Below are 21,702 nucleotides of genomic sequence, written 5' to 3'. Positions count from 1 at the left end.
TAGTGTTGTACCGTTCAATTTCAAACATAACGTGTGTGATGGATGTGTGCGCGTGTCAGTTTTTTATTAATTTTTTATGTTTTTTTTTATTATATTAAACTTTTGTCATTTTTATTAAAACTTAAGCACTTTTCATTAAATTTTATATTTTTTTCACTAAATAAAGTTATAGGATGATTTTTTTATTTTTTTTGTTAAAATAAACTTAGCTCAAGCTATTTTCATTAAAGCTCTAAAAAATAATTAATATAAAATATTGATATGACTTAACCGTGAGCTTTTAAATAAAAGGAAAGAAAGAAAAAAATAGTAGAGAATACTGCTCCATGTACGTGATCTACTACTCGAAAACACCACATTTTAATACTGCTTAGCCCACAGCCCAAGCCATGATAAACTCAACCCACCCAACTTCTGAAACCCAAACCCGACTTTATAGCCTTCTCACGATCGCGCTTGCGAGAGAGAGAGAGAGTTTTGGAGAAACAGACGGCTCCGCCACAGCGACCAGAATCTTAGTTCTTCTCCGTCCGTCAGGTTTTGCTTGCTTCTTATGGAACCAAATACGCTTAACCATTGAGATTGTTGCACCCACTTTCTACTCATGTGGAAGTCTCCTGCCATGTCCATTCTCGTAAGTACCTGCTCTCTCTCTCTCTCTCTCTCTCTCTCTCTCTCTACTGGTTTGATATAGGATTTTGAGTCTCTGATTATCATATGATTTGTTGGTTTTCGCTTCCGAGTGCAATCAAAATTTAGGATTTTGAATCTTGTTCCTTTCATTTGTAGATTCTAATTAATTTTCATTTGGGAATCGTTTTCTTTGTTTCATTTGTATTGGGAAGTCAATAATTTGTTTAAGCAGGTGAAACTCTGTGAAAACGGATGATAGGCTACCCATATCGAGAGTCTCGTAAGTCAGTTCAATAAAGGGGTCAATCTAGTTACTTAGTTTCGGTTTGGGCGGGCGGGTGGTTATTCACTCAGGGAGTCAAACTACTACTGAATTCCAACCAATGTGCCGAAATAAATGTCTTCTTGTGGACGAGATTAGTTTCGGTCTAATTTAAACTTATAACTCGACCAACTGCAAAATTGAACTTCAAAAAGCTGGATAAGCTTGAATTAACTTAAACAGATTTAGTGTAGTCAGCTGTGTAAATGCTTGGGCCACTGATGTTTTTAGATTATTAATCAATATTATGAATACTAATAAGTGTACCTTTATATCGAGGTTTTAATTAAATGGATGCAGTTGAACTTCTATAGAATTACAAACGGATGTCTCTAACTTGTTATCGAAACCAGGTTGGGCGGTTGACTCGGCTTGGAGTTACTAGGGCCCAAATTCTGAATTCGACTTACAGTACTGTGGTGCAAGCTCAAATATCTAACCAAAGAGCTGCAAAGACTACGGTGGCCTTGGAGGTATCTTAGAGCTATTCCCTGCACATAATAAATGAAAAGAACTGCAAATTTTCTTAAAAGAATCTCGAGAATGTTAGAATATGGACAATATTGTATCTTGCATGTACATTGTTAAGTTTTGGGAAAGGATGACATCCCCTGCGGCCATTCATCTGATAGTTTCCTGTTGTAATACACACACACACACACACACACACACCCCGCAAATTGATATTCATTAAATGATTGACTAATCGATTTGCATATGGCAATGATCTAGGATCAACACAACCACCAAGGTAACAGTTACGATCCAGAGAAGAATGCTGAAGGGGAGAAAAGGGACCAAATAGGATGGAATGTTCCTAGAAAGGATAAGGTTAACTTTCTTGTAAAAACTGTAAGTATACATAACTCAACCCTTTTTCGGTCATTTACGGTTATTGAACTTTGTGTTCTTAGTTGAATCTTTGTATAGAGTGAAAATTTCTGTATGTTAACGAACGTAGCCGGCTGATACTGGAGTTAATCAAAAGCTCAAGCCATTTTTATTTTTTTCCATTTGATTAATACCTCATGAATTTAATCAGAAATATCCAAAGCAACAGAGATACAACCAAGATAGGCGTATCAGCATGCCAAATAGTATTGGTAGCTGGTTGATTTACATAAGTGACCAACTTGTGGCTGCTCTACGGACATGTCTCAAAGAGAATTGCCTAAAATAGGGTAATCAGTTCCAAATATCACACAAAAGTGCTTCTTTGGAAATTTGTGCTTTTGTGTGTTTGTTTTTGTATTTATTTTTCTGAATCTTTATATACAAACACTGGCAGAGCCAGTTAAGGCCAAGGGGGTCATATTACCTTCTCACAATTTGGAAATGTTGTATTTATATGTGCTATATTGATGTAGCTTGGCTTTTATATTTATAATTGACCCTCCTCACAAATGTAATTTGCTCATGGTTGAGGGTCCAAAACTTAATTTCATAATTTCATTCTTTGCCTCTTAATCAAATAAAAGATATTTAATTTCATGTCCTCATACTCATATCCAATTACTTCTATTTGAATTCGCGCTAAGGTGCATAGGCATGATTGCTTTCCATCATTGTTGTAAAGCGTCATCTGCTATAATGTAATTAATTAAATCATAACGATATCAAGGTTGGAAACTCAGAATATTTTTTATGCTAAGTACGTTGATACTTATGATCATTTCTTAAGTAATCTTCATTTACAAGCTCAATTTATCATAATTTTATAGTCACTTAAAATTGACCCCTCCTTAAATTTTTACTTGCAGTGGCAACAATCCCCTCCGCTACTACATTGATATGCTAATTTTAATGCCTGTATTTATCGTCTAAATGTCGAGTGGTGTTTTTGTTCGATTCTTGTTTTGAGCCTGGAATGGGAAAGTTGTTAAATAACTTCCGCATTTTGCAGCTTCTAGATCTCAGTGACAGTAAGGAGGCTGTTTACGGTTCTCTTGATGGATGGGTTGCATGGGAGGAAGACTTTCCCATTGGAAAAATTAGGATGGCGTTAATTGCTCTTGAGAAGGAACAGCAGTGGCATAGAATAGTTCAGGTACAATCAATTCTGTCTCTCTTTATGGATTAAACAATTGCAAGCACACTTCTACACAAAGCATTCAATTTGGGAATACTTTTCTAGAAAAAAGTTTCCATCATGTATTAAAGTTCCAATAATCATCGCAGCAAAAGACTTCTTACCATTCGGGAAGAACCATCTAGGAAGAGTGTAGTGCGTCAAGGCTAGCTTGTTTTCTTTGTTATTAATTTTGAACTTCCAGTCCCAGTATTCGCATTATTTTTGGAGTGCTTGCATAAGGATGTGTGGAAACTTCTTTTTCCATCGTAGCTCTATATTGACCCTAAAAAAGAAACGGTAGGTACAGCTAGTCAGAAATTGTTGAAGAAATAACAAGATGTTTCTTTTGTCCCTTCCAGGCAATTGGAAAATAAAGAAATAGTTAATATATTCAAGATAATTACGTATTTACAACATACTGTCTCAATTCATCCTATTTCAGCAGATCCAGGATGTGATATGGTTCCGAAGGATGAATTGGATGTGGACAGTTCCAATAAGATTTCATTCTTGAACAAAAAAATTTCATGATTTAAATTCACTCAATATTCAATTGACAATTACAGACGAAACGGAAGGACTTCCATTGGAAATGGAGAAATTTGAGAACATGATTATCTTTCAGAATTCGTACCGACTAGGAAATTTAGTAGTTTTGAGTGTGTTAATGGTTTTAACTTTTTCTTTAAAAAAGAAGAGTGAGGCCTCCTTTTTATTTACTTTTGTTATTTGTAAAGCATGGTTTTATTAAAGGGAACTTGTTAGGTAATCAAATGGATGCTAAGCAAGGGACAAGGAAACACAATGGGAACATATGGGCAACTGATCCGAGCTTTAGATATGGACCAGAGACCCGAAGAAGCACACAAGTTTTGGGAGAAGAAGATTGGCATGGATTTGCATGCAGTTCCATGGAAGTTATGCAAAAGTATGATAGCTATATATTATCGAAACAACATGTTGAAGAATCTTGTAAAGGTACGGTTTATTTAATTCAGACTCAGTTAATCAAGTGTTGTGGAATCGGTTGATGCTTCGCTGTTTCAATTTTATGTCTTTTTGAATCAACTACTTTGTATATTATACTAGACTAACCTGACATAATCATGCTTGCATTCCAAAGCTTTTTGAGGGCCTGGAAGCTTTTGATCGGAAACCTCCAGAGAAGTCAATTGTCCGGAGAGTGGCAGATGCATATGAGATGTTAGGCATGCTTGAAGACAAAGAGAGGGTGTTACAGAAGTACAACTATCTTTTCACAGAAAATGTAGCACTCAAGAAATCCACAATGGCCTTGTATAAGAAAAAGAAGAAACACGGTTAGAACTTTTGATCAATGATTTACGGCTCATTTGGAAGAGCTTTTAAAATGACTGTAAGCACTTTTAGTGAACTAGCTCGTTTGGATGTGCTTTTAAAATGATTGAACACGTTTTTGGTGAAAATATTTTTAGTAAAAATGCAAGTAAATCGCACTTAAAAGTGCTTCTTGGAAGAAGCACATAACTAATGTTTTTTGTAGAAAGCACTTCAAGTGCATTTGGAACATAAACATTTTCTCTAAAAGTGCTTCAGCCATTTTAAAAGCACATCCAAAGCACTTTTAAGTATTTTTTGGAAGAAGCACCAGATATGTACTTCTTGTAGGAATCACTTAAAGTGCTTTTTCAAAATCCACAAAAATTGTTATTGAGGGTTGGTTTAAAAAACATTTCAACCAAAAGCGTTTTCCGTTATTTTAAAAACATATCCAAACGAACCCTTAAACTAATCGGTCAATTGTACGAGGAATTATGCACTGTAGATGCGGTTTTGAGAATAAAGGCAAACAAAATTGTGTAACTTGTTAAATGGCATGCCCTTTGGGAAATTTGGATGGTTGAACCTGCGTTGGTGTGATGGTTCTGTTTTCGTAGAACCGATCTCAACTCTCAACTCACCATTTTTGTAGCTCGTTTGGTTTGATATTTTGTTCCAAATATGCGTTTCATTTGTAAAGTTCAATTCGAAATGCATCAAAATGTTTTGATTTGAAAGAAATGCAAAGGACTCAGAAGATCTTGCGGCTCATGATGTGTCAAATATAAGATCTTGGGTAAAAGTATAAAGTTGAACACAAAAGATTATATAGGACATTCTTGAAAGACAATTTGCTTGGGTAAAAGTTCTGGTCATTTGATATCACTTATCCATTACTCACTCAATTTAAGGTGTATTTCTTGAAGTCCTCATGAGCTTGCAGCACCAAATGGTCATCTTCCCACTCATCCCGATACGTCTCTGGTCGGGCATGCCTATTTTTTGACACTTCCGAGTACATTTGCTTTCTCCATTCTTCTGAGACTGGACAGCCACACTGAGCTGCAATCCAATCATCATATTCGAACTGCAAACACAACACCGAATTATTTACTCTGTTCATGACATATACAAAGATATCAGTACCGGGACTAGAACAGTGGAGCTTTAGCTAAAACTATCGCTCGCCTACAACTCACATTAAGCAGCGTTTCAAAAAAGAGACCTCGGATTTCATTTAGAATCATGAGTTCATTAATCTGAAACCAGATTTCATTTAAAAGTAATTCCGAAGCCAAGGCAGTGCTCAACCAACTCAATGGATGAACTTCAGGTAAGGTCATGGGCACTAGGCAGGCAACAAAATATATTGAATTACCTGACAACCACCCAAGTTGTGAGTGTATCGTTTAGGTGTGCCAGAAGCTTCAAGTAAAGAGTAGAAAGCTTTGACATCCTCCATCATCTCCTCTTTGGAAGGAAGTGCAATTCGATTAGACAAAAGACCCGCTATCCACTTGCTTTGAAATTCAAACATTGGGAAAGGAACAACCTGCCACCACAATATTCAAATACATTCAAAGATTTACTCCAAATTCAAAAGAATGAACCAAAAGATTCAACCAATACATGGCAAATGATTTATAGTAGAGAAACACCTTCCATGGTATCCCGACAAAGGAAAGTGAAGGAGCCAATGCTGGTGGGAGTACATGCTTGTACAGTGGCCCCACACGGTTATCATCCACAGTCACAGTACCATTGGTTTCAAGAAAAGGGAAATGATACTTGTACCTTGAAGGGAACAAAGGAGATTACATTCAGTATTCCATTTTTGTCCCATTTTCACTTACTTCACATTCAACATGGAAGAGTACACAATAGCATCGAGTTCTAAAACAAGTCGAAGCAAGTTATACCCTGTGCAATAGAGAATGGTGTCAGCAAGGACAACACTTCCATCTTTGAAAACAACACTGCCATCGTCATGTGCGTTTTCAATCTGCAGGAGTTCAAATAATATCAAAACACTCAATCTACCCATCTTCCGGCATCAGGGTTGAAAAAAATCCTGTTGATAAAATTCTCTTCATAGCCACCCAGCTCTTACCATGGGTGACTTCTTTTACCATAGAGTGAAGCCACATGTTATCATAGCCAGGCTTCTTTTGCAAGGTTTCATCAGCAACAGATCTAGAGGCAATGTGGACTTCTTTCGCAACTCCAGCTATTTCTCGTGAAATGTCAACAGCACTGGCTGAGCTCCCTATCAAAATTACAACCTATGCAAAGCAGGAAATTGGTGAGAAGCTAACCTCTATCTAGAGGTGAAAGAAAGAAAAACCGAGGAATCAACCTATAAATTGCGAGCTGCTCATTAGTACTTGAAGCTGTTTTCATCATGTCTTTTTCTTCACCAGGAACAAGCACAACAGCAAAAATACTTGCTACAAAACGATTACTCTCAGGGCGTGTAAGGAAGTCTCCTCTTTGTGATGCTTGTTCCTGGTGAAGAAGACGATGTGCGGTGTTTCTAGGGTTGTGCAGGGATCCTAAGTCTTCCGCATTTGAGGTATTCACGTCCACTATTTTGTTAATAATTAATTTCAACAATAGCATTGGTAAATCAAAGAGAACACAATCTAGAAGTTATTACAGAATGCAGAAATGAGACGGACCTGATCTCGAAATGGCTCGGGATTACGGTAATTATGGCTGTGAAATTGCTTCCCCTTCCATGTATTGATGCCTGAAAAGAACGTGTTCAGATGATGGAGAAAAACTAAGAACCAACTATATTTTTGCTATAACTGAAAAATGGATTGCATAAGCACAAACTCAACATAAAGATGCGTCCATATTAGTTTTGTAGTTTTTTTTTTTATTTTTTTATTTGGAAATCAGGATATAGCATTATCCGGTCAAAGACGCCAAAGTTACCAGAAGGCCTACAAAGAGGCAAACAGCCAATTAAAACAACACAACTAAAGAAGGGTAGTGCAAGGAGGTTACAAGAGACCTAGACGCTACACCTAGTGCTAAAGCGTCCCTCCTCACACTACCATAATACAATTAGTGGAGACATGGGAGACCATCATTACATAAAACATGAATAAGGGAAGATGGGGGTCTGTCGACCCAAATAAGATCACATACTTCCCTACAATGCCGCAAAGCCAAAAGATCCGCTGCCGAGTTGGCCGATCTTGGAACCCAAGACCAGCGGCAATCTTGAAAGCCCCCCTCAAATTAATGCATTTCGCAATAAAAGGGAAAGCTTCCCAGCTGCCCTTCCTTGATAAACCTTCAAGCAAGAAATAGATTCCAATGAATCAGACTCCACCATTATCAAATTTCACCCTCTGCTGATTCCCAAATTACATCCATGCATAATAGCCATCGCCTCCACCATTGCCACGCTGGTGGCCTTCACTTTATACCGGCAAGCCGCCAAGAATCTACCCTCCGCGTCCCTTGACACCACTCCCATGAACCCCAGTCTGTCCCTTGCCAACCAAACGCGGTGGAGACCAACTCACAACACGATTTGTTACCTGAGGACTGATCACAAAAGTATTGGGCGGGATAGAATTTGCATCCTTGAATGCAGTAGCCGAGTGTGAAATAGGAGCAATAATTGGTAGTTTGTCCGAATATTTTCTACACATATTAGGGCAGTAAACATATTTCTTTTCCCTGCTCTACTTACAAGCTAGTCCACCATTTCCGGTCCATGAGTTAGTAATGCAATTCAAATTTGCAACCTCAAAAATTCCCATCCTGAAGATTTTCATGGATTGCACTCTACCAAAAGTAATCTCTTACCATCGGTCGATACAATTTATACTCGCATAATGCAGAATCAATCAGGCAATTAAACTAATAAAGTAACAAAGTTTGTGCAAATTATAACCCGTAAGAGATATAAGCACCTCCTATCCATGTCACCAATCCCATCATCCAAATTATATTTTTCAATTGAAAATCGAAAACTGAAAATAAAATGGTTATCAAACTGCCTTATAAACCAACTCATCAAAAGATTCGAATCCACAGTTGATACCTGGAAATTGGGGAAGACGAGGCTCAGTAAAATGGCCACTACACACAACCACCGCATCATAGATTTCATCTTCCACACCCCCACCTCCCTTACTCCTCGACTTCACTTTCCACCTCCCACCCTCCGCCGCATCCACCACCACCACCTCCGTTTCCAATCTCACCATCTCCGATACCCCAAACTCGCGGGAAAAATCCTTCAAGTACATCAGCACCTCTTTGTGACCCGGAAACCTTCTCGGGTCTCTCTCTTCGTCTCCTTCCCTGGCCACAAATGGGTAGTCTCTGAACCCCATCACCTCTCTCGGGAGGTTGGTCCTCAGCGACTCGTACATGCTCGAGTGGACCGTCGTCCGATTCGCGTGGATCCCAATCGGGTCGGACTCCACCTTCGGAGTGTAGACCCACGTGCCGCCCACCTGGTCTTCTCGCTCGAACACGACCACTTTGTGACCTTCTCGCCAGAGCTCACGTGCCGCGACCAGGCCGCCGGCGCCGGCGCCGATCACCGCCACGTGGCGCGAGGCCAGCGCGGGTTTCATTGTCGAATTGTGGACAACAGAGTCGGACAAAAGACGGCACCTTGGTGTTTTGAACATAGGCCGTGTGGTTGCGGATTGCGATAAAACGATGCTGTTGTGAGATACTACCATAATTTTCATCATTAAGCTAATAGAAAATTAAATCTTAATAGAAAGTGCTAGTGAATCTTAAAATTGATGTTTAAGTTTTTACCTAATACATATAGGTTTTTCAATCTTTTGTTAATCAGTGTTTAATGGTCTATATCATCACAATTTATTACAAATAGTACCACGCCTGTCAAAGCGATGCCATTTAACACATTATTCGGTAAAAATGAAATTTGGATTGGGTCAAGGTCCGTATTCAACTCGAATGTATGAATTATTGATTTAAAATCATTGTGCAAAACATGGCAAAATGAAACCATCCAGCAAACATTCGCGAAACAAGACAAAAACTAACAATACGATTCACCAAACCTTTCCATTGACAAGTTTAGTACACTTGCTACTGGTTTGGTACTAAGATGTTGTTATAAAAAATTGGTATTAAAAAAAGCTGGGCTCAAAAAGTTATTTGGTAAATACTTAAAAACAGTTTATTTTCACAGTTTTGGATGGAAAAAAAACTAAAAGCGTGAAGTAGCAAAAATGAGCTTATTCTCACAGCACAGCAAAAACAGTTTTTTTTTCAAAGCACAGCAATACCAAACCAGCCCTTAATAGTCTTGAATTAAACACAGATTTTACATGTCTTATTAATGTTGAAGAATAGAATCTCACACCAGTTATATAACAAAATACAATACACATCTTATTATTTGAGATATTTTACAAAAAATATAACAGAGACCTTTTATGGTAAAACCACACTCCTAATGAGAAGTTGTTAACGGGGGACAATACTCATAATTTTAAAGATGAACTTGCATGGGCCTACAAAATTTAGAGTACATTGTACCAATGGTTCCTCAACTTTAATCAAATTAGAGCAATGGTCCCTCAACAAAAAATTCATTACTATTGGTCCCTTAATTCATCAAAACATGTAGCTATGGTCATTTTTATCAACTCCGTCAGAATTCTGTCAAAATAAGTTATGTTGGAAGGACCATTGCTACAATTGGATTAAAGTTGAGGGATTATTTCTCCATTTGGATTAAATTTGATAGACCATTAATACAATTTTTCTTATTTGATTTTACATATTTGCCTCTTGATTCAGCTTGACGTGCATGACACGTGACTTATTTTAACGGAAGTTCTAATGGTGTTGACAAAAATGACCATAACCGCACGTTTTGATGAGTTGGGGAACCATTGGTTTTTAATTGAAGGATAGCTGCTCCAACACAATTTAGTCTAAAATGCATCAATCACAAAGTAATATTTTCATTATTGTACAATACAAGCTAAGAACCCGTGAAAATAGCCCGGTACTCGAATTGAGTCGAGTGAAACACGTAAATCTTTGTGTGGTTGTGGATTCCACCGTCTTAATTAACCACAAATGTTGGTCCACTTTTGGATGCCAACGAACGACATCAACACTCATTTTAGTTTTGCCTAGAAATTACGTACATCTGTGATTTGAAGCTGAACTCAAAACCTTCTGAAGGACAACAACACGCCAAGATTTCGTGGGATATCTGTTTTCGCTTGTTTCAGCTTGATCATATCAGGACAACGTTCGATATCACTTGTCCATTACCCCAATTCCATTGAAGGTGTATTTTCTGTAGTCCTCGTGAGCTTGCAGATGGTGGTCATCCCACTCGTCCCGGTACGTCTCTGGTCGTTTAATCAGGTTCTGTGTTGCTGCAACAAACATTTGCTTTCTCCATTCTTCAAAGACTGGACACCCGCACTGAACTGCTAGCCAATCCTCATATTCAGACTGTAAGAAATAACACCGAAATATTTGTTCTTTAATAAAAGCACGGGGACTACTGAAATCTGATGGAAAAAAATGAATTCACAAGTAACTGAGAAAACCTACAGTTGACATGATTGAGTGCGAAAGATGATAGATACTAAACAATGGGAGGTACATGATTTGGGAAAATGGATTTTTGCCAATTGCAATGGCTGACTTGTTGTCACAGTACAATACAGTGCCTCCTTGCTTTTTTCCGATATCTTCAAGAATTCTCCGAAGCCATACGGCTTGAGATGCTGCTTTTGCTGCTGCCACATACCCTGCTTCAGCAGACGATTGTGTCACCACACTTTGTTTCTTCGTATGCCAAGAACATATCCCTGAGCCAAGAGAGAAAACGTAGGCCGACATACTTTTCATATCATCAAGACATCTAGCCTAATCATAATCGATGTACCAGATAAGCCTTGAACTTCGTGCTTCAGCCTTGTACATAATTCCATAGTCAAGCGTGCCTTGCACATATCTTAACACCCTTTTTCTAGCACCAAAGTGAAGCTGACTTGGTTCCTCCTTGTATCTTGAAAGCATACTTGAAGCAAAAATATATATTCGGCCTAGTGGCAGTGAGATATAAAAGACTACCGATCAAACTTCGATACTTTGTGCCATTTGATTTCTTTGCACCATCACATTTCTTCATCTTTTCATTCGGCATCAAAGGAGTAGCCACTGTTTTGCAGTCAGATAAATTGAACTTCTTGAGCAGATTTTCTGCATATTTTTTTTGAGAAATAAATATCCCATTTTTGGTTTGAGAAACTTCAATTCCCAAGAAATAATGAAGCAAACCCAGATCACTCATCTCATAGGTGCTCATCATATCTTTCTTGAACTGCTGTAACAAACTTTGATCATTTCTAGTGAAGACTAAGTCATCCACATATAAGGAAACAATGAGAATTGAAGCTCCTCTCTTCAAAACATATAGTGTAGGCTCACTTTGGCTCTTTTTGAAACCACGTTTGGCAAAATATTTATCAATTTAAACATACCACGTTCGAGGTGCTTGCTTTAACTTGTTTAATGTTTCTTCTTCCGACACTCCATTAAAAAATGCAGACTCACATCAAGTTGATAAATCAACCAATTCTTTTGAGCATCAAGAACAATTAAAGTTTCCAACCGTGCAACTGGAGCAAAGGTTTCAGAAAAATCAATACTTGGCTTTTGAGTAAAGCCTCTTGCCATGAGCTTGTGCTTTTGAATGCTCCCATCTTGATTGAATTTCATCTTGAAAATCCACTTCACGTCTATGACATCTCTATCTTGTGGATAATCAACCAGCTCCCATGTTTGATTTTTCTCGATCATTCTCATCTCCTCCTTCATGGCTTTCACCCATATTTCATGATTTTGTGCTTCTTTTCCGGCTCTACACCAACAAAATCCGAGTTCTTAATGGAGGACTTTCTGATGAAGAGTAGTTTGGAGAACCAGGTTCTGCATTCAAACTGCTTCCTGAACTTCTTCTAGCAACTACTGGAGTTGAGGCGTGACTTCTTCTTGCTGCTTCTCTCTTGGAATTTCACCTTCTTCTTGTATAATTGCATATGGCATCTCCTGCACTTTATTTTCATTCCAATCGCAGCTAGCTTTTTCATTAAAAATCACATCTCTACTCACAATCAATTTCTTAGTTTCAACATTATCAAGCCTATAACCTTTGGTGTTGGAACAATAGCCAAAAAAGATACATTTTTGGTATTTTTTCATCAAGCTTAGTTCTTTTTTCGGTGGGAATATGAGCATAACAAATGTAGCCAAAAGTTTTGAAATGACTCACCGGATGTTTGAATCCGCTCCAAGCTTCAAATGGAGTTTTGTTCTTTATGGCTTTGGTTGGACATCTATTAAGAATGTATACTACTGTACACAGCTTCTATCCAAAAAAATTTTGGTATTCTTTTCTCATTCGTCATGGATCTAGCCATCCCTATGATTGTTTGGTTCTTTCTTTTGACAATCCCATTTTGCTGGGGACTATACCCTGTTGCCAATTGCTTCCAAATGCCTTCATCTTTGCAGTAGTCTTCAAATTCATGAAAGGTATATTCGCCTCCTTTGTCACTTCGAATGATTTTGATGCTGCAACCACTTTAATTTTCTACGAATGCTTTGAATTGTTTGAAGACAGTGAAAGTTTCTGATTTCTCCTTCAAAAAATAAACCCATGTCATCCTTGAATAATCATCAATGAACGCGGGAAAGTACTTGTGCTGGCTTAAGGAAGGAGTTGGCATTTTGCCATAAATATCGGTATGCATAAGTTCCAGCGGTGGCTTTGCTCTCCACGTGCTTTGACTTGGGAATGAATTACGGTGCTGCTTGCCCATGACACAGCCTTCACAAGCATCTGTTGTTGCTTCAATTTCCAATAACCCTTTAACCATGTTTTTCTTCTGGAGAAGCTATTGGAAGAAAGCATGGGTGTATAGTGACAGAAAGCATGGGTGTATGGTGACCTTTACTTTTCCATGTTTTCCTCACCTTTACTTTTCCATGTTTTCTGCTTGTCCTCACCTTTCTTTCGGCTTCTGTTTTCTTTTCCCTTCTTCCGCTCATTTATATGAGCTTTCCTTGTACTTGGTTTTACATAATACAAAATATAGACATTCAAAATTCAATATGGTATCAGAGCAGTGACCCTAACCGGCCTGTCTCTGTGATGTTCTCTTGAGAGATTTGTGAGCTTCTTGTCCTTCAATCATGGCTAAAGAAAGCTTAGTAAATTTGGAAGGAGACGGCTTTCATGCTACTCCACCATCACCACACTCAGATATTGATATCAACCCAAATCAACGTCTTAGTTCTGTCTTGCTAAATGAGTTTAACTATCTTCCATGGGAGAGAGCAGTTTCTCTTGCTCTAGGAGGACGATCAAAGCTTGGTTATGTTAATGGTGTTATTCCAATGCCTGAGACTACCTCACCGGAGTATGATGCTTGGCTATGCAAAGACCAGTTGGTCATGTCGTGGCTACTCAATTCCATGGATCGTAAGATTGCAGAAATTTTTAGCTATGCTGAATCCTCCATGACTCTTTGGAAAAATCTCAAGGAAATGTATGGAAATCAGAACAATGTGGCTAGAGTGTTTCAGTTAAAGAAGGACATTGCTGGTTTGCAACAGGAAGGGAAGCCATTTGTGCAACATCTTGGAAAGCTGACCGCTATGTGGAACGAGCTGAATGTGTATCGACCACACACCATCGACGCTGCTGTGCTAACTAAAAGAGCCGAGGAAGACAAAATATTCCAACTCCTAGCAAGCCTGAGTCCTGAATTCGAAGATCTTCGAAGTCATATCCTCATGAATCCCGACCTGCCTTCTTTTTCAAGTGTGTGTGCCACAATTCAAAGAGAAGAGGTTCGAAGGAAAGTCATGACCTTGGACATGAAGGAAAATATACCAGAAGCTAGGGCTTACTTCTCTAACCAAAAACTTGGTGAGGAGAGAGGCTACAAAGGAAAGAAAACTGGCTTAAAATGTAGCCATTGTGATGCTGGTGGGCACTCAAGAGATCGATGCTGGATTCTTCATCCAGAGTTAAAACCAAAGTTTCCTAGGAATAACAAAGGTGTCTCGAAAGGCTCGTACAACCCTTCTTACAAGGCAAATCATGTTGCCACAACTTCTTCTGATGGAGCACTGAAGTTCACCACTAATCCAGCTGCACCGATCAACGAGTTTGCTATGTTTCTTCACAAGAAACAAGGTCTTGGAGATAGTGAAGGACCACTAAATCAGTGTGACAACAATCAAACTGCACTACTAGGACAGTTTGCTGGCTTCCTGGCTGGAAATGAAGGCGTGGTACAAAGGGACATCCCAGGTATCTTACACTCCTTCTCAACTGCTCTCAACATTGGTAATGTGCATGATTATTGGATTATAGATTCTGGAACCACTGATCATATGACTAACAAGTCTACAAACTTGCATAAATTTGAAAAATTTTCTATTCCATCCCAAGTGTCAATTGCCAATGGAAAAAATGCTATGGTTGTGGGAAAAGGAAAAATACATTTGATCTCAAGTGATGTCGAGTCTGAGGCTCTTTATGTTCCCTCATTCCCTTTTCAACTTTTATCTGTTAGCAAGATCACAAACTCATTAAATTGTCTTGCCATTTTCTCTCCCAAAAATATGATCTTTCAAGATGTAGTCACCAAGAAGACGATTGGTGAAGGATTTTTCTTAAATGGTCTCTACTATCTTTCCAAGCACATTCAAGTTCCCAAGGTTTTTCAAGTCACTTCAAGCTTAGCTCAAGAACAACAACTTTGGCACCAACGTCTAGCACATCCTTCTAAAAAAGTTCTATCCACCTTGTTCCCAAATATGTGCAAAGTTACAAGTCCTTGTGATGTTTGTCATTTTTCTAGTTTACTAGATTACCATTTACTTCCTCTTTGTCTAGGGCTAGTAACCCTTTTGAAATTGTGCATTTCGATGTTTGGGGACCAACTATAGAGTCTTTTGATGGATACAAATATTTTGTAACTTTTGCGGATGATTTCACAAGGATTACTTGGTTGTATCTTTTGAAATTTAAAAGTGAAGTGATGGAAGTTTTTCAAGATTTTCATAGACTTGTGGCCACCCAATTTGCTTCAAAAATTCATATTTTACGATCAGATAACGGCACAGAATATATGTCTCATAACATGTCACACTACTTGAGCACGCATGGTATATTACACCAAACAAGCTGTGTTGGAACACCTCAACAAAATGGGGTGGCCGAGAGGAAGAATAGAGATCTACTTGAGAAGACTAGAGCTCTTATGTTTCACATGAATGTGCCTAAGAAGTTTTGGTCTCAAGGAGTCCTTACTGCGGCATATCTCATCAATAGATTGCCTAGTAAAGTGTTGAATTTTAAATCACCTTATGAGGTCTTGAAAAATAGAAAGATCAACTTTTCCCATTTGAGAGTCTTTGGGTGTACATGCCTTGTTCACATTCAAACTCAAAATCGTGACAAGCTAGACCCAAGGGCTGCCAAATGTGTCTTTCTAGGTTATTCATCTACCCAAAAATGTTACAAGTGCTATAATTCAACAACTAGAAAAATGGTTGTTTCAAGGGATGTTAAATTTGAAGAACATGTTCCTTACTTCTCACAATCACTGGATTACTCTAGACAGGGGGAGCATTTGATGGACTTATTTCCTTTTCCATATCCAAACGGAGAAGATGCAACATGCACTCCTAGTGATCATGTGCCGGATGATGTTAACCTTCACTCGGTGGAACATCTTGAAGATGAAAACCCTTCCTCATCAGAGATTCACACTGCACCCTCCAGTGATCCTTCCAACCATGATGTTGTTCAAATACCTGTAGTTCAATCTCCTACAGTTCGTCGCAATCCTGCACGAGAGAGGAAACTTCCATCCAAGTTGCATGATTATGTGACCTACACTGCCAGGTATCCTGTGACTGATGTTATTAATTATAGCAAAGTCTCATCTTCTTTTGCTACATTCCTAAGTGCCATTAATGAAGCTCGAGAACCTCAAAGTTTTCAAGAAGCCAATCTTCACAGTGAGTGGAGAAATGCTATGGCAGAGGAGCTTCAAGCCCTCCATGAAAATAACACATGGACTATAGTGAAACTTCCAAAAGGAAAGAAGGCAGTGGGGAGTCGTTGGGTGTACAAAACTAAGTTTCATTCAGATGGCACAAGCGAAAGGAATAAGGCTCGCTTGGTTGCTCGAGGTTTTACACAAACCTATGGCGTCGATTATAAAGAGACATTTGCTCCGGTGGCAAAAATGAACACTGTTAGAGTATTGTTGTCGGTTGCAATTAACAATGCATGGCCTCTCTTTCAAATGGATGTTAAAAATGCTTTCCTGCATGGTGAACTTGAAGAAGAGGTTTACATGAAGCTACCCCCAGGTCATCCTCAATCAAACAATCCAGAAATGGTGTGCAAACTCCATAAATCCATTTATGGTCTCAAGCAAAGTCCACGTGCATGGTATGCCAAGCTCAGTCATGTTCTGGAAAGGGTTGGTTTTTGTCGAAGTATTGCGGATTCTTCCCTATTTGTTCGTTCCAGCTTAGTGGGTAAACTAGTTGTGCTCATTTATGTTGATGATCTAATTGTGATAGGTGATAATATGTCAGAGATTAATGCTCTTAAACAGTATCTCAACAACAAGTTTGCTATCAAGGATCTTGGCACTCTCAAATACTTTCTGGGCATCGAGATGGCACACTCTCACAAGGGTTTCTTCCTCAACCAACGCAAGTATGTCATGGATCTTCTTCACGAAGCCAAAATGACAGATTGCAAGCCTGCTCGTACCCCCTTGGATAGCAACTTGAAGCTAAAAACTCACGGTGATCCAGTTCCCAATTTAAGTTACTATCAAAGAATGGTTGGCAAACTCATTTATCTGACTATCACACGTCCTGATATATCATATGCTGTCAGCATTGTTAGCCAGTTTATGCACTCTCCAAGCATGGATCATTTGAAGATTGTTCATCGTGTGCTACGTTATCTTAAGGGTTCCATTGGTAGAGGAATTCTTATGCGCAACAATAGTCACACTCAGATCTCAGGCTATACCGATGCTGACTGGGCAAGCAATTCTCTCGATCGCAAGTCTACCACTGGGTTTTGTACGTTTGTGGGAGGTAACCTAGTTACCTGGAAAAGCAAGAAACAAAGTGTTGTTGCATGCTCTAGTGCAGAGGCAGAGTATCGTGCTATGGCGTCCACTGCTTGTTAACTTATTTGGCTCAAAAGCCTTCTGTTGACTTTAGGTTTTCCTCATCAACAACCCATGTCCCTACATTGTGATAATCAGGCCGCGATGCACATTGCATCGAATCCTGTATTCCATGAGCGAACTAAACATATTGAAGTTGATTGTCACTACGTCAGAAATCAAGTTCAGTCCAAGGTGATCAACACTCACTACACGCGCAGTCATGATCAACTTGCGGATATTTTCATAAAAGGATTACCCTCTGCTGATTTTCAACGTCTTTTGTTCAAGCTTGGATCAATTAATCCCTTTGATCCAGCTTGAGGGGGAGTATTGGAAGAAAGCATGGGTGTATAGTGACAGAAAGCATGGGTGTATGGTGACCTTTACTTTTCCATGTTTTCTGGGTGTATAGTGACAGAAAGCATGGGTGTATGGTGACCTTTACTTTTCCATGTTTTCCTCACCTTTACTTTTCCATGTTTTCTGCTTGTCCTCACCTTTCTTTCGGCTTCTGTTTTCTTTTCCCTTCTTCCGCTCATTTATATGAGCTTTCCTTGTACTTGGTTTTACATAATACAAAATATAGACATTCAAAATTCAATAGAAGCTTAGCCCCTGGAAATTTAAATGACAAAGCCTCTTGTGCCACAACCAAGAGTCTTGCACAATATCAACCTTCAAAGAAACTTCATTTCCATAGCGCATTGAAGGGGGAAAAGTTTGATTTTTCTCCATCGGAACCGATGGGATGAGCTGTTCATTTTCCTTCTTGTCATAAATAGTGCAATCCACATCTTTGAAAACAACTTTGTAGCCATTTCGCATAAGCTGCCCAACACTTAATAAATTTTGAGCTATGTTTGGAACAAGCAAAACATCACGGATATATTTGACTCCCCTTTTTGTTTGGACGGGAACAGTGCCTTTCCCCAACGCTTAGTGATAATAATCATCACCCATCTTTATTCTGGGAGTAATGGAAATGTCCATATCAACAAATAATTTTTCATTTGATGTCATATGATTGGTGCAGCTGCTATCCACGTACCAAACATTATTTCCTTCTTCGGATTTTGATTGACCAGCATAAAATACAATTCTTTCTTTTGCATCATCCTTCTCTGCAAAATTTGCTTGATTATAATTCTTGAATCTACACTCCTTTTCAACATGTCCAAATTTGTTGCAATAATGACACTTTCGCTTCCCACGGTTAAAACAATCAACTGTATCATGGTTAGTTCTGTTACAAATCTTGCAAAAAGGCTTATTACCTTTGTTGCTTTTGGCATCATCTCTTTTGCTAGACTTGCCTTTCTTCCATCTTCTTTGCTTCCTGCCTTGCTGGTCATCTCAAGCATTGCCTTTCTTGAAGAACTTCTTGGATTTGAATGTGAGCTTCGATTGGAAAGCACTTTCAACAGATTGCTCATTATTTCGTCTCAGCCTTCTTGGCTCATGAGACTTTAGAGAACCCATCAATTGCTCTAGTGATAAAGTGGCGAGAACCCATCATTTTTCCGGCAAACTGATCAAGATCTTCTCAACAACCTGCTAGTTAGACATATTTTCTCCAAGTGTTCTAATTTGATTCACCACTTCAACAACTCTGGAAGAGTAATCTTGGATGCATTCTAATTCCTTCATATTGTGGAACTCCCTGCGCAACGTCTAGAGCTTGATGGTTTTTACCTTGCTATCACGTTGGAACTCATTTTCTAATATCTCCCACTCTTCTTTTGCTATTTGGGCTCTAATGATTCTTGGAAAAATGTTGCCAGTGACTCCGTTTTGAATTTTTGGGAGAGCCTTGGCATCTTTCATTACATCTGCTTCAAACTTTTCTTTCTGTGCAGCCGGAACTTCGGCATCAGCAGCTAGTTCTTCAAGTCTTGTTTCAACTATGCTCCAGAGTCATTTTGACCAAAGCAAAGTCCTCATCTTCACCTTTCAGAAATCATAATTCTCTCCTCCAAAAATTGGAAGAATAGAGTAAGAAACTGATGGACCTTCTTTCCCACCAGAAGCCATCTTTTGCCAACAACCCAATAGGTGTGGGGGCATTTTAGAGTCTTAACATTTAGGGTAGTGCATTAATTCCAACAAGAACCACATCGCTTGGTTAGTAAAGACTTTATCTTTTATGTTTAGATGGACGCGCTTAAACTATCTTATCTTCTTAAGTTTATCATATGCATATCTAGTCAAGGAAATCTAAAACAATACTTCATTGACCGATCACTCCGAACCTAGCATCTTAATTCTTAACCACTAAGAAAGCTTATGAGGGCAGAGAGACTAGCAAACAAAATAGGCAGGGAAACAAAGAGATTGAGTTTACCTTATAAGCATAAATGTTGTGAGTGTAATGCTTAGGGGTGCCCGAAGCTTCGAGTGAAGAGTAGGAAACTTTGCCATCCTCCACCATCTCCTGTTGTGACGAAAGTGCAATACGATTATACAAAACGCCTGCTATCCACTTGCTTTGAAGTTCAAATATAGGGAAAGGCTCAGCCTGGCACCAAAAAGTTCAACCATTTACTTCAAACATAAAAAGAAGAAAGAACCAAAAAGAGTCAAAAGACCCAACAAAAATATGGTAGACAATTTACAGAAGAGAAACACCTTCCATGTTAACCCAACGAAGGAAAGTGTTGGAGCCAAGGCGGGTGGGAAGATGTGCTTGTACAGTGGTCCAACACGGTTATCATCCACGGTCACAATGCCATTGGTTTCAAGAAAAGGGAAACGATATTTGTACCTTAAAAAGAAAAAATATATACTACCACCTCTTTCATTCAATACAGAAAACTATTTGATAGCTTGAAGTCCTAAAATTAGCCAAAGCAGTGTACCCTGTGCGGTGAAGAATGACGTCAGCGAGGACAACGCTCTCATCTTCGAAAACAACTCTACCATCTTCATGGAAACTTTTGATCTGCATTTGTTGAAACAATAGCAGTACCTTGGATATACCTATTTCCCAGCATCAGTCTTAAACCAAACTGAAAATTCCGTTGGTAAAGTCTATTACCATAGAATGGAGCCACATATTATCATAGGTGGGCTGCTTTTCATTGGTTTCATCCGGGAGAGATCTAGATGCACTGTGAACCTCTGTAGCGATTCCATCTATGTCCCGTGAAATATCAATGGCACTAGGTGCGCTCCCTAGCAAGATTACAACCTATGCAAAGCATGGAAAGGGATAAGATAAGCTAACCACCATATATAGTTTTTGAGTAAAGGAAGCCAAAAACAAGTAATAACTTTAGTACTCTACCGGAACCGATTTGCTTCCTTCAATCAATGAGAGATTCCAAGATATATAATTGATTTATATACCGCTATTAGTATAGTATCTACTAGAAAATGTGCCCGCGCGATGCCGCGGGACTTGAATACATGATGTTGAGCTGTATGATGAAGGTATGTTTTATCTGAATAAATTTAACACAATGAAGAATGAAGAGAGGGATAGATGTGTGAATGGGGTTGATAAGATATGTAATTTTGTTTTTATATACATTCAACTTAACTGATGTGAAAAGACATTGATCAATTAACAGAACGAAACTGAACGTTTTGGTTCCTTAATAAACAGAAGTAACATGTAGTTTACACAAATGTCGGCCCTGTAGTAAAGGTGGCAAAATAGATGTCATTTAAGTTAGGCACATGTTTGAGCAGTTGACAAAACATATAAAAATTGTTTTGTTCTTATTCTAGCATCATAGTTTTGAAGCACAAACGCGGAAAGTAAAAACTATGGAAGACGTTTGTTTCCTTAAGAAACAGGAGTAACATGTTGTCCACACATATTTTTCCATTACATTTAAGATGGAAAAATATGTCTTGTAGGTTGGTTATCTGTTTCAGTAGTTACCAAAAAACAAAAAGAGTGTTTCGTTGTTGTTGAAGCAGCCAAGTCCTTAAGCTAAACTGTTGAAAGGTACAAAGATGTAGAAAGCCCTGCTGCAGTTGATAGGAGCATTTTTATGCGACTTAATTGGCTTGTTCTCATGCATTTATGTTGTTTTTCCTTAGTTAGTTTAGTGTTTAAAGTCATTTTCGTGCAATTTCAGGTTTTAGTGTCAAAGTATGCAAAAAGAAGCAAT

General features: G+C 38.6%; 4 protein-coding genes across 9 annotated transcripts; 2 read left to right on the top strand and 2 right to left on the bottom strand.

The window, feature by feature from the left end:
* Positions 1–446: 446 nt before the first annotated feature.
* LOC103939168 (pentatricopeptide repeat-containing protein At4g18975, chloroplastic) lies at positions 447–4,868 on the top strand. 2 transcript variants are annotated; one of them, XM_009349226.3, is made up of 6 exons: positions 448–634; positions 1,309–1,428; positions 1,688–1,807; positions 2,859–3,002; positions 3,792–4,004; positions 4,150–4,868. In XM_009349226.3, exons 1-6 carry the CDS (start codon positions 605–607, stop codon positions 4,348–4,350), a joined length of 828 nt encoding a protein of 275 aa, XP_009347501.2. In that variant the 5' UTR covers positions 448–604; the 3' UTR covers positions 4,351–4,868. The 2 variants fall into 2 exon arrangements, with proteins under 2 accessions (XP_048447511.1, XP_009347501.2); XM_048591554.1 differs by lacking the exon at positions 1,309–1,428 and having other exon boundaries at positions 447–634.
* A 218-nt stretch (positions 4,869–5,086) lies between these two features.
* LOC103939170 (flavin-containing monooxygenase FMO GS-OX-like 4) lies at positions 5,087–9,035 on the bottom strand. 5 transcript variants are annotated; one of them, XM_048591552.1, is made up of 7 exons: positions 8,389–9,029; positions 7,004–7,074; positions 6,455–6,607; positions 6,245–6,327; positions 5,984–6,119; positions 5,704–5,877; positions 5,087–5,412 (listed from the first exon to the last, which is right to left on the bottom strand). In XM_048591552.1, the coding sequence occupies exons 1-7, from the start codon at positions 8,984–8,986 to the stop codon at positions 5,227–5,229; spliced, it is 1,401 nt and encodes a 466-aa protein (XP_048447509.1). In that variant the 5' UTR covers positions 8,987–9,029; the 3' UTR covers positions 5,087–5,226. The 5 variants fall into 5 exon arrangements, 2 of the variants coding, with proteins under 2 accessions (XP_048447509.1, XP_048447510.1); XR_007260913.1 differs by lacking the exons at positions 5,087–5,412; positions 5,704–5,877 and having other exon boundaries at positions 5,998–6,119; positions 6,436–6,607; positions 8,389–9,033; XR_007260914.1 differs by lacking the exons at positions 5,087–5,412; positions 5,704–5,877; positions 5,984–6,119; positions 6,245–6,327 and adding an exon at positions 7,482–7,886 and having other exon boundaries at positions 6,479–6,607; positions 8,389–9,035.
* A 1,291-nt stretch (positions 9,036–10,326) lies between these two features.
* Positions 10,327–20,808, bottom strand: LOC103932992 (flavin-containing monooxygenase FMO GS-OX-like 4). The gene is made up of 4 exons (XM_048591498.1): positions 20,440–20,808; positions 20,210–20,345; positions 19,926–20,099; positions 10,327–10,808 (listed from the first exon to the last, which is right to left on the bottom strand). The coding sequence occupies exons 1-4, from the start codon at positions 20,526–20,528 to the stop codon at positions 10,608–10,610; spliced, it is 600 nt and encodes a 199-aa protein (XP_048447455.1). The 5' UTR covers positions 20,529–20,808; the 3' UTR covers positions 10,327–10,607.
* LOC108865794 lies at positions 14,171–15,125 on the top strand. The gene is made up of 2 exons (XM_048591499.1): positions 14,171–14,685; positions 15,012–15,125. The coding sequence occupies exons 1-2, from the start codon at positions 14,235–14,237 to the stop codon at positions 15,038–15,040; spliced, it is 480 nt and encodes a 159-aa protein (XP_048447456.1). The 5' UTR covers positions 14,171–14,234; the 3' UTR covers positions 15,041–15,125.
* Positions 20,809–21,702: the final 894 nt, after the last annotated feature.

This window comes from the organism of the source record quoted next, unplaced genomic scaffold (assembly GCF_019419815.1).
Source record: "Pyrus x bretschneideri cultivar Hongxiangsu unplaced genomic scaffold, Pyrus_bretschneideri_v1 Contig34, whole genome shotgun sequence".
NCBI classification, from domain to species: Eukaryota; Viridiplantae; Streptophyta; class Magnoliopsida; order Rosales; family Rosaceae; genus Pyrus; species Pyrus x bretschneideri.
This window is presented reverse-complemented; position numbering and strand designations above follow the sequence as displayed.

Coding starts and splice junctions, on each gene's coding strand:
- LOC103939168 (XM_009349226.3), top strand. CDS start 605: ATGTGGAAGTCTCCTGCCATGTCCATTCTC. Junction 1,808..2,858: donor TTAACTTTCTTGTAAAAACT/GTAAGTATACAT, acceptor CGCATTTTGCAG/CTTCTAGATCTCAGTGACAG. Junction 4,005..4,149: donor TGTTGAAGAATCTTGTAAAG/GTACGGTTTATT, acceptor TGCATTCCAAAG/CTTTTTGAGGGCCTGGAAGC.
- LOC103939170 (XM_048591552.1), bottom strand. CDS start 8,986: ATGTTCAAAACACCAAGGTGCCGTCTTTTGTCCGACTCTGTTGTCCAC. Junction 6,328..6,454: donor ACATGTGGCTTCACTCTATG/GTAAAAGAAGTC, acceptor GAACTCCTGCAG/ATTGAAAACGCACATGACGA. Junction 5,413..5,703: donor ACAACTTGGGTGGTTGTCAG/GTAATTCAATAT, acceptor TTGTGTTTGCAG/TTCGAATATGATGATTGGAT.
- LOC108865794 (XM_048591499.1), top strand. CDS start 14,235: ATGACCTTGGACATGAAGGAAAATATACCAGAAGCTAGGGCTTACTTC. Junction 14,686..15,011: donor GGTACAAAGGGACATCCCAG/GTATCTTACACT, acceptor ATGATCTTTCAA/GATGTAGTCACCAAGAAGAC.
- LOC103932992 (XM_048591498.1), bottom strand. CDS start 20,528: ATGCAGATCAAAAGTTTCCATGAAGATGGTAGAGTTGTTTTCGAAGAT. Junction 20,346..20,439: donor GTCATTCTTCACCGCACAGG/GTACACTGCTTT, acceptor TTTCTTTTTAAG/GTACAAATATCGTTTCCCTT. Junction 10,809..19,925: donor ACAACATTTATGCTTATAAG/GTAAACTCAATC, acceptor TATTTCTTACAG/TCTGAATATGAGGATTGGCT.